General features: G+C 44.9%; 2 protein-coding genes across 2 annotated transcripts; both read left to right on the forward strand.

The window, feature by feature from the left end:
- The first annotated feature begins 379 nt into the window (after window positions 1–379).
- On the forward strand, window positions 380–9,413 carry LOC125552338 (brefeldin A-inhibited guanine nucleotide-exchange protein 2-like). The gene is made up of 11 exons (XM_048715844.1): window positions 380–1,737; window positions 3,134–3,451; window positions 3,567–3,912; window positions 4,075–4,497; window positions 4,572–4,858; window positions 5,022–5,295; window positions 5,853–6,331; window positions 6,442–6,763; window positions 6,872–7,226; window positions 7,330–8,015; window positions 8,549–9,413. Exons 1-11 carry the CDS (start codon window positions 470–472, stop codon window positions 9,155–9,157), a joined length of 5,367 nt encoding a protein of 1,788 aa, XP_048571801.1. The 5' UTR covers window positions 380–469; the 3' UTR covers window positions 9,158–9,413.
- A 513-nt stretch (window positions 9,414–9,926) lies between these two features.
- LOC125552339 (high molecular mass early light-inducible protein HV58, chloroplastic-like) lies at window positions 9,927–11,014 on the forward strand. Its single transcript, XM_048715845.1, has 2 exons — window positions 9,927–10,241; window positions 10,334–11,014. The coding sequence occupies exons 1-2, from the start codon at window positions 10,125–10,127 to the stop codon at window positions 10,784–10,786; spliced, it is 570 nt and encodes a 189-aa protein (XP_048571802.1). The 5' UTR covers window positions 9,927–10,124; the 3' UTR covers window positions 10,787–11,014.
- The last annotated feature ends 773 nt before the right edge of the window (window positions 11,015–11,787 follow it).

Raw genomic sequence — 11,787 nt, forward strand, 5'->3', positions numbered from 1 at the left:
GAGTGTATCAACCGAGCTCGGCCTTCTAGTAACGAGGCCCATGATTCTCGAGAAATGCAAATCCGGCCCGTATCCTAAAAGTCAACTTTAGCCCAGCCCAGCAAGGACTGTACCCCTGCCACCTGCCCCCCCGCTATGTATGTCATCGTCGTTGAGCTCACTCCCATCACTTTGTTGCCTCGATCGCCCGCGTAGCCTCTCTGAACACGCAGATCACCACTAATATGACACCGACAAGTGGGTCCCACACACGCTCGTTCCCACCAGTCATCGACAGCTGATCGATCAGGTGCATTCCTCGCAAATCTACGCACGCGAACATCTCTCCCCTTCTTCGCCCCACTCGCCGATCCGAACCACCTCAAACCCCAGCACCGGACCCGTCACTCCCCTCCCCCGCCCCCCCCAGCCCAGATCCAGATCCACCCGGCGCGGCACAGCCGCGGCCACCAAAATCCCTAGAGGAATAATGGCCTCCGCGGCCGCAGCGGCGCCGCCGCCGCTGTCCTCGCCGGAGTCCGACCCGCGCCTCGTCGAGGCCTTCGTGCCTTTCCTCGAGAAGCTCGTGAAGAACGCCTCGTGGCGCAACAAGGCGCACTCCAAGCTCTCCCACACCGCCAAGTCCATCCTCGACCGCCTCCAGAGGCCCCCGCCCCCCTCGCCCACCGCGGCGCAGACCCCGTCCACCCCCACCTCGCCCTCCACGCCGACTTCCTCCTCCTGGCAGCCGGGCCCGCTCCGCAACCTCTCGCTCGAGGACTCGGAGCTGCTCCTCTCCCCCATCTCCTCCGCGCTCGGCTCCGGCAGCGCCAAGCTCGTCGAGGCCGCGCTCGAGCTACTCCACAGGCTGATCGCGCACTCCTACATCCATGGCGAGGCCGACCCGTCGGCTGACCCCTCGTCACAGCTCGTCGCTTCCCTGCTCGAGGCGGCCTGCAATGCGCTCCACCTCGACGACGAGCACATTGAGCTCCTCCTCCTCAAGACTCTCCTCTCTGCGGTCACATCCACCTCCGTGTGCCTCCACGGCGACTGCCTGCTCCGCGCTGTGCGCGCCTGCTATGATATGTATCTGGGGAGCCGTAGCACCGTGAATCAGGCCACTGCCAAGGCGTCGCTCGTGCAGATGTTGGTAATCGTCTTCCGCAGAATGGAGGCAGATTCATCAACGATCCCCGTGCAGCCCATCGTCGTGGCTGAAGTGATTGAGTTGCCTGATGCTGGCTCAGGTGCATCACCCGCCGCCGATGTCACCTTCGTACAGGGATTCATCTCGAAGATCATGGTGGACATTGATGGTGCATTCACACCTCTGGCACGGACAACCTCGTCTGCTGCGGCAGGCACTGTGCCCCATGATGGTGCTTTTGAGACGACCGCAGCAGCTGAGGAAGGGGCAAATCCTGCGGACTTGCTTGATTCAACGGATAAGGACATGCTGGATGCCAAGTACTGGGAGATTAGCATGTACAAGACAGCTCTTGAGGGTCGTAAGGATGAGCTTGGTGTGGAGGGGGCAGTGGTAGCCACTTTGGATGATGATGCTGATGTCAGGATTGGGAATAAGCTGCGGAGAGATGCTTTCTTAGTTTTCCGGGCATTATGTAAGCTCTCGATGAAGACACCGCCGAAGGATGCACCAGCTGATCCGATAGTGATGCGGGGGAAGATCCTTGCTCTTGAACTTCTCAAGATCTTGCTTGAAAATGCTGGGGCTGTGTTCCGCACCAGCGAGAGGTACAAATTCCCTTGCCTGAAGTTATTCTGCCCCAGATCTTCTGAATTTCTTTTTATAATCTGGTAACAACATTGAGCAAAAGTTTGAGCACCATTTTATTCCTTGAAACGTGGTCTAGTCACAGCTTAAGGAAGAGATGAATTCTTTGACGAACTCTTTTGAAAAGATTAGGCATTGATTTACGGGTAGTACATTTGGATTAATCTATAATAATTGATGTTGCTCTGTTCATAACATTGATAATAAAAATCAGTATTGAAATTCATGTTGCAATTTACAGAAGTTAGATGTGTGTAATTTATGCTTGTTGCTACGATATTGAAATCAAAATGTAATCGATCAATCTCACATAAAAGTGGTTCAGTGAGGTTGATTCTGACAATTGCATTTTGATGGGACTGCATGGCTGCACACCCATGCAATGAGGGTTATGATCTGATGTCATTTGTCACTAGATGTCTTACCTCCTTAAAAACCTTGATACCATGTTACTTGCTAGAGAAGCAATCTACACTCCTCAACAAAGTGGATACTGTATCAGGAAGAGGAGCTAGCTATTGTCATAGGAAAATTGATTGGTTTTGAATTATATACGTTGACACATTGTTGGTTATTTTGTTGGTTCTGTCTGTCTCCTCTTCTTGAAACTTGAAAGTAATGCCAATTTGGTTGATAATACAATTGTATTTGTTGAATAACTATAAATGATAAAGTGGGTACAAATTTTGGGTTACAACCTATCATTCTAACGAAGTTGCATTGCCCATGAGAGTCATGGTGATTGATTCTGTTATGTTGATTAAAATGAAGTAGGGACCTGTAAACGAACCAGTTGGTAGTGATGGTCTATTTTTCCTCGGGGTTGTACCAACAGTCTGATTTGGTACTAACGGTTCCGATCGTGATGGGATTCTCATCATCCACTTAAACCTGTTTTCTAAAAACATCCCACTATATTGTACTCCCTCCGTCCCAAAATTCTTGTCTTAGATACATCCGTATTTAGACAAATCTAAGACAAGAATTTTGGGACGGAGGGAGTACATTTTTGGATATGCCTAGCAACACCTCATTCAATAAAGTAACTAGTCTTGCAAACTTGTAGTATGTCATTTTTACTCTGTAGCAAGACTCATGTTTCTTGCTAGTAAAATAGTAATGGGCATGTGTATTGTCATGCCTACCAAGGTATATTACTGTAGCTTTTCAGGTAGAACAGCTTCTTCTCAAAGTACACTATGCTGGTGTAGCTAATACAATTGTATCTTCATATTGACTGTGCTATAGTCACATTTTCTTGTCAACTGCTACAGAGTTCTTATACCCATCTGCTTGATGTTTTATTTATCGAGTATACTTCTTTTTGGCCTAACTATCTTGTTTTAACTCGGTCAGGTTTCTAGGTGCTATCAAGCAGTATTTGTGCCTATCACTTTTGAAGAACTGTGCCTCGTCACATATGATTGTTTTTCAGTTATCTTGTTCTATTTTTATTAGCTTGGTTTCAAGATTTAGGCCAGGATTGAAGGCAGAAATTGGAGTATTTTTTCCCATGATCATTCTAAGAGTTCTGGAAAATATTGCACAACCAAATTTTCAAGCAAAGATGATAGTTCTTCGTTTTTTGGAGAAGCTCTGTACTGATTCTCAAATCTTGGTTGACATTTTCATCAATTACGACTGTGATGTCCACTCATCGAACATATTTGAGAGGTACTGCATCACTCACTTTTCATTACTATAGTTGACTAGTGAGGTTTTAGTCTCATAAATAGCTGCAGAAACCTATTTACTATTGTGTTTCATTTTCTGTATGTTTTTCCGGCAGGATGGTCAACGGTCTGCTTAAAACAGCTCAAGGGCCTCCTGCGGGTATTGCTACCACATTGGTACCGCCTCAGGATACGACAATGAAGAGTGAAGCAATGAAATGCTTAGTTTCTATCCTCAGATCCATGGGAGATTGGATGAATAAGCAGCTACGTATTCCAGATCCTGACTCTCCTAAGATTGAATCAGAGCAAAACGATAATGATGGTGGAAATGAGTTTCCCCAGACAGAGATCAATGGAGATGCTTCTAGCGAGGTATCCGATTCACATTCAGAAGTATCAAATGGGGTTTCAGAGGCTGCATCTTTGGAGCAGCGTCGAGCTTACAAAATGGAACTTCAGGTGGATCTCATTCCACAGTTAGTTACTTTATGCATTTTCAATGAGAATGTGGCAATGTTCTGCTGGTTGCTGTTCTGTCCTGAATTACTTGCCACAGTTCCATTATATTTAGGTTGATTCATTTCCTTTTTCTTATGTGGTCAACTGCTTTATGAATGACAGGAGGGTATCGCTCTGTTTAACCGGAAGCCTAGAAAGGGAATTGAATTCTTAATAAATGCCAACAAGGTCGGGGAGTCAGCTGAGGATATAGCTGCTTTCCTGAAAAGTACTTCTGGCTTGAACAAGACTATGATTGGTGATTATTTAGGGGAAAGGGAAGATTTATCCCTCAAAGTCATGCATGCATATGTGGATTCTTTTAATTTTCAGAATATGGAATTTGATGAAGCGATCAGAGCCTTTCTTCAAGGTTTTAGGCTTCCTGGAGAAGCTCAAAAGATTGATCGGGTTATGGAGAAATTTGCAGAGCGTTACTGCAAATGCAACCCAAAGGCCTTTTCGAGTGCAGACACAGCTTATGTTCTTGCTTATTCAGTCATAATGCTTAACACTGATGCACATAACCCAATGGTCAAAAATAAGGTATTTTCAAGTTATGCTTGAGCATACAATTTACACATTTTCTGATGCTATTCCTAATGTATTAATTGGTGCAGATGTCACCAGAAGATTTCATAAGAAACAATCGTGGTATTGATGATGGGAAAGACCTACCAGAAGAATTTATGAGGTCCTTGTATGGAAGGATTTGGAAAAAAGAAATTAAGATGAAAGAAGACGAATTTGTTCCTCATCAGCAACAATCAACAAGCTCTAACAAAATTCTTGGGTTGGATAACATTCTTAACATTGTTATACGCAAACGAGGTTCAGCTATGGAGACGAGTGATGATCTCATTAAGCATATGCAGGAGCAATTCAAAGAAAAGGCTCGTATGTCTGAGTAAGTTATGCTGGACTCTAGATTAATAATTGTAAACTAAGTTACACTGTTTACTTGATCAAATATATATTTTTTGCCCAAATGTTTATGCAATCGTATTATTTTTGTTGATCTCCTTCACTGTAAATAATATATGTGGATCTTTTTTGAATGAATGATTTAGGTCAATATTTTATCCAGCCACGGATGTAGTAATTTTGAAGTTCATGGTCGAGGTTTGTTGGGCTCCTATGCTTGCTGCCTTCAGTGTGCCACTTGACCAGAGTGACGATGAAATTGTCATATCCCAGTGTCTTGAGGGATTTCGCTGTGCAATACATGTCACCGCAGCTATGTCGATGAAGACTCAAAGGGATGCTTTCATTACATCGCTTGCCAAGTTTACATCACTTCACTCTGCTGCGGATATCAAGCAGAAAAATATTGAAGCGATTAAGGTTTGTTCTGCATATCTGGTGTGAATATTGAATCTCTTAGGTGTTTGACTGGTATACTACCGGCAGAGAAGTTGCTTCTATTATTAGTGATTGTCTAAAGAGAATAATCATTAAAGCAAAAAATGGTACTCAGAAGTTTGTTTTGCGTTGGTTGGCTTTAAAAGGCTAGATGCAACTGATTTATGACCTAACTGGTTCCATGCTAAATTGTTGGGAAAGTGCATGATAATAGCTGGATGTGATGTTCTGAGGAGAGCTGCTCTGCATCTCTGTTAAAGCAGCTATATTTGCTCCTTGTGTGTACTGAGCATTTGGTATTTTTTTCACAGTTGGTATAGTTATTCTGGGTGACTGAGAAAATGTTGAAAGAAAAAACTATTCATGGGACTCATCTTTTGCCTCTTTTGGCCTGCCATTTGAATGTTTCTGTTGCACACTCCATTACAAGCATACGTCGTTGTGCTAATTGCAGTTTACCAAATCTTACTTTGAGCATAATGATATAATCAGTTTTTTCCATTCTCACTCTTTTGTTGTGGTGGTGAATTGCCTCTTAGGCAATTCTGTTGATTGCAGATGAAGACGGAAATTACTTGCAAGAAGCATGGGAGCATATATTGACCTGTGTTTCTCGTTTCGAGAATCTACATCTTGTAGGTGAAGGTGCTCCTCCAGATGCCACTTTCTTTGCACTGCAACAGCCAGACCTTGATAAATCAAAACAGGCTAAATCCTCGATTATCCCTGGTTTGAAAAAGAAGGCTCCAACTGCTGGTGCTGCTTCTAAAAGAGGTACTTATGACAGCGCTGGTGTTGGTGGAAAAGCTTCTGGTGTTGATCAAATGAATAATGCGGTGACAATCCTCTTGGAGCAAGTCGGGATGGCTGAAATGAACCGTGTATTCATAAGAAGTCAAAATCTCAACAGTGAGGGTATAATTGATTTTGTAAAGGCCCTTTGTAAGGTTTCAATGGAGGAATTGCGGTCTGCTTCTGATCCACGTGTTTTTAGCCTGACTAAGATTGTTGAAATCACGTAAGGAATCTATGATGTCATCTCAGCAATCTATAAACATTGCAATATGTTTGTTTACACTCTTATTGCACTATATAGTCACTGAAGTATGATTGTTTCTTTTTCTCTAGGCATTACAATATGAACCGCATCAGGCTTGTCTGGTCAAGCATATGGCATGTCTTGTCTGAATTTTTTGTTACCATTGGCTGCTCAGAAAATCTTTCAATTGCAATATTTGCTATGGATTCATTGCGGCAGCTGGCAATGAAGTTCCTGGAGCGAGAAGAACTGGCCAACTACAATTTCCAAAATGAATTTATGAAGCCTTTTGTTGTTGTAATGAGGAAGAGTAGAGCTGTTGAGATAAGAGAACTAATCATCAGGTGTGTATCTCAAATGGTACTGGCCCGTGTTAATCATGTGAAGTCAGGGTGGAAAAGCATGTTTATGGTATGTTATCTGTACTTGCACTCATGTACCTTGATTTTGATACGAGACACTTTGGAGCAGTTTTATTCTTGTTTCTGAATGCTGATTTGTTTTGTGCATAAATTTCAGGTTTTTGCAACGGCATCATATGATGATCATAAAAACATTGTACTCTTGGCCTTTGAAATTATCGAGAAGATTTTGCGAGATTATTTCCCCTACATTACCGAGACTGAGTCTTCAACTTTCACTGATTGTGTGAACTGTCTTATTGCGTTCACCAACAGTAGGTTTAACAAGGATATAAGCCTTAATGCAATTGGTTTTCTTCGATTCTGTGCGGCAAAGTTGGCAGAAGGTGACATCGGGTCCTCTTCAAGGCTGAAGGAACCTTCGCCTCGTTTGACCAAGGATGGAAAGCAGGAAGGTGCAATTCAGGTTGATAAGGATGATCATATACACTTTTGGTTTCCTTTATTAGCAGGTAGTTACATTCTCCTTTTTTCAAGATGGACCTTTCTATTGTTTTCCATTGACTTATTATTTACTAGTAATGATGTGTGGCGCCAACTTGTCAAACCTTGCAGGATTGTCTGAACTTACTTTCGACCTTAGACCAGAAATTAGGAAAAGTTCCTTGCAGGTGTTATTTGACACATTAAGAAACCATGGCCATGTTTTCTCTCTTCCTTTGTGGGAGAAGGTGTTTGATTCAGTACTTTTCCCAATATTTGATTATGTACGGCATGCTATTGATCCATCTGGTGGTTCTTCACAAGGACAAAATGCGGAAAATGATCCTGCAGAGCTTGATCAAGATGCTTGGATGTATGAAACGTGCACGTTGGCCCTTCAGCTAGTTGTTGACCTTTTCGTCAAGTTCTATGACACTGTCCATCCACTTCTGAGGAAAGTTCTTTCACTCTTGACAAGTTTCATTAAGCGTCCCCATCAGAGTCTTGCTGGTATAGGCATTGCTGCATTTGTTCGCCTGATGAGCAGTGCTGGCTCTGTCTTCGTGGATGAAAAATGGCTGGAAGTCGTGTTGTCTTTGAAAGAAGCTACCACAGAGACGCTTCCTGACTTCTCTTATATCGCATCTGGAGCTTACCTTGAAAATGTACCAATAGAAAATGGAGACTCTTCAGATAAGAGAGAAGACGAATCTCAACCATCAGAGGATGGTACTGAAGAAACCTCTAGATCAAGGAACCTGTATTTTGCAATTGCTGATGCCAAGTGCCGAGCTGCTGTCCAACTCCTATTGATTCAGGTCTGTAGTATTTCTTCTGCAACTGATCTTTGTTTTCATGTGCTCGGAAGCATATTGTTTTCACCATCGTTCCATTTTCCTGGATTATTGAAGTCTGGCGCATCGCCTCTCACCTTGTCAAATAGGCATGCTAATAAGGGAGGTGAGAGTGTGAGGAAGGAGAAAGTGAAGAACTTCATACAGCTATATCCCACAACATATCTCTAGCAGAACACTGTAGGAATTGATTTCTCCATTCAGACACGACAAGAGTGTCTGATGAGAATGACTTAAGATTCTTAGACCGGAACACACAGAGCTTGTCGAACTTTAACTCTAGCTTAACATGTAGCAGTATGGGTTGTTAGTTTTGCACAGTACCTAGTTCGGACCTTTTATCTTGCTATATTAGTTACTAATGCAAATTCTAGTCTCCTTTCTTCATTAATTTTATTCTGTGCATGCATTCTGCTTTATCATGTTTATCATGCAATAGGCTGGTAATTGCAACATGACCGTGTTTAATTTACTTATATGTATTTCACTTTCTGTAGGCTGTGATGGAGATATATAACATGTACAGAGCTCAGTTGTCGGCACAGAACACAGTAATCCTCTTTGAGGCCTTGCATACTGTTGCCACTCATGCTCACAAGATAAACAGTGACAACGACCTGCGGACCAAGTTGCAGGAGCTGGGCTCTATGACCCAAATGCAGGACCCGCCATTACTACGCCTTGAGAACGAGTCATATCAGTTGTGCCTCACTATCCTCCAGAATATATTCTTGGACAGAGCTCCAGACGAAGGGAGCTTAGAGGTCGAAACCCACCTAGTTGGACTTTGCAAGGAGGTTCTTGAGGTATACTTGAGCACAGCAAGGCCTGCTCACCTTTCTGGCGGTATACAGCCGCTTGGCCATTGGCTTATTCCGGTTGGTTCGTCAAAGCGGAGAGAGCTTGCTGCCAGGGCACCGCTTGTTGTCTCAACATTGCAAGCTATCAGCGGTCTCGGTGACTCATCTTTTGAGAAGAACCTTGGCCAGTTCTTCCCCCTACTAGCTGGTCTCATCAGCTGTGAGCATGGTTCAGGTGAAGTGCAGGTGGCCTTGAGTGATATGTTTAGCACTTGGGTTGGCCCAATCGTGCTTCAGTCCTGTTGATGCTGAAGCACCCTGTGATATAGTATACCTCCACATGTAAGTTATTCTTTGTTCCAGACTTCCAGTGTCATATCTTTCTGTTGCTCCGTTTCCCCCCATTTTGTTGTGTTCATTATTTTAGTCGTTGTGGGAAGTGGTGTCTTGAGCCGAACTGATCATGTAGATCCTTTCCCCTTTTATGCTCTTGGTTTTCTGCATTGGGAGCGTGTATGTTACAAGATGATTAAATTATATGCCTTAGTATATAGTTCACCAAGTTATTGAGCAGTTCGTTCTGCTTTGGGAAATGTTTGTAACTGCCGCTGTCCGAAGCACAGGAAGCTTCAGCATTGTGTTATACATTTCATTAACTTTTGATTGGCATCAGATGGTTCTAGAAACTTAATTCTCCGATGAACAAACCCGTACCATGCTTTGACCCGCATCTACGTACATAGTAGTACTCCAGTTAATTGTATCTGCCGTGAGAGGCTGCCATTTTTTAAACACGAGACTGCCGACACTAAAACATCTTGGTAGCCCTTTGTCATCGTGTCTCTGGAATAGAGCCAACGCTCTACGCAGGCCTGCGTGTCTCTCTAATGGCTTCTCGTTATCTCGCGCCAAAAGACCTAAGCCCGGGCACAAGTATCTCCGCGTGCCCGGCACTTTCTGGAGTCTTCCGCGGTCCGTGGAGTACACTTGTGCCACTTTTTCTGGCACCTTTTGTCGAGCTCCGGAGGCCACTCCATGGTGCCCTGGACGTCCACGTCGTGACCGCTCTCGTTGCACGCACACTTCTACACGTTCACGGCTGGGGAGTGCCCGCCGACGTGGCCACCGCCGCGGCCACCCCCTCGCGGCCGGGCTAGCTCGTCCTCCCCGAGCCTATATAATCGCACGCTCGTCATTGGCATCAGCACGCAATAATCACAGTCCACAACGAACCAAGTGTGATCTAGCCAGTCCCTGCATCCTGCTGGGAGTAATGACGACCATGGTTGCCTTGAGCTCCTTCGCCGGCGCCACCGTCGTCGGCCGCCCCGCCTCCTGGTCTCCGGCACTGCCGCGTCGGCGCGCCCTCCTCATCAGGGCCCAGACCGAGGTAAGCCTCTTTTGCCTAACTGACTCTGCCATCATAACTTGCTTACTCTGAACAAGTTTGAACTGGCTGTACTGACTCACGATGCTTTGCAGCCGGATATCGAGTCGACCAAGGAGACGACGAGCGCATCGACATCCTCCCCAACCCCAACCCCGACCCCAAGCCCGGTGGTGCCCAAGCCCAAGCCCAAGGCTAACCCCTCGGTCTGGGACGCGCTCGCGTTCAGCGGCCCAGCGCCCGAGCGCATCAACGGCCGGCTCGCTATGGTGGGCTTCGTGGCGGCGCTCTCCGTCGAGGCAGCGCGCGGCGGCGGGCTACTCGACCAGGCCGGCAGCGGCGCCGGGCTGGGATGGTTCCTGACAACCGCTGCGGTGTTCTCGGTGGCGTCGCTGGTGCCGCTCCTTCAGGGCCAGAGCGTGGAGAGCAAGTCCAGCGGCGTATGGAGCGCCGACGCCGAGCTATGGAACGGCCGCTTCGCCATGCTCGGCCTCGTCGCACTCGCCATCACCGAGTTCATCACCGGCACGCCTTTCGTCAACGTCTGAAACTAGTTAGTGTAGTGCAGTACGCTTGCACGTGCATGTACATATTTGTTAGTCATGCTGAGGAACTAGGACTACGGACCACGCGACAAGCGTGGTAAAAGCAATCTCAAATTGACAAAAAAAACTAGGACTACGGACTCTGACATTCTGTAAGCCGTATCATTAGGTTGTCTTTCTTGGTGATGATGTCTTGGAGCCTACAATTAATGCAGGAGTGAATTGCGTCCATGCTAATACTCCCATTCTACCAAGACGCTTGCGTATTTTAAGATTCAATTTTGATCATCAATTAGACGAGCAATATATAAATTTTGGGACTTCAAATTTATACCATCAAAAAGTTATTCAAATACGAATTCAACGGTATAACTTTTGTCTACATAACCCACATTTTCTTGGTCAAACCGACGGTTGAACTTACCCAGCCCTTACCCATTCCGTTTAAGCTTATCCACCAGGTAAATGGGTACCTGTGGGTAAAAATATTCATGTTTCAATAACATCAATTTGAATGAAACGTAATCATAAACAACAACATACAATCATAATTTATAAACAACACATAATAATATTAATACATACTTATAAACAACAACCCATCATAAACACAACACATTTTATAAACATCAACACTTTCTTGTAAACAACAGCACATCGAAGCATGAAAACAGTCATAAATAGTAGCACATAGTCATACACTTTAAATTCACAAACTCACGACAAAGGGTAGATGTAATTTTTCCGTACTTGTTAGAATTTATAAGGGTACATGGGTATGCCAGGATGGGTTATATGATCTCGTATCCGTACCCACTCTACCCGATGGGTTTGAGATTTCCCTTTTTACATACCCATGGGTAACTTTTTGTCCCATACCCTTACCCTAATAGGGTTTTTACCCGCAGGGTACATGGGTAATGGGTACCCATTGCCATCCCTAGCCACCACATTCCTTGTGCCTCCCAAAAATCCACCACTTTCCTTGTTATTTTTCTTAATAA

The sequence above is a fragment of the Triticum urartu genome, chromosome 4 (assembly GCF_003073215.2).
Source record: "Triticum urartu cultivar G1812 chromosome 4, Tu2.1, whole genome shotgun sequence".
NCBI lineage: Eukaryota > Viridiplantae > Streptophyta > Magnoliopsida > Poales > Poaceae > Triticum > Triticum urartu.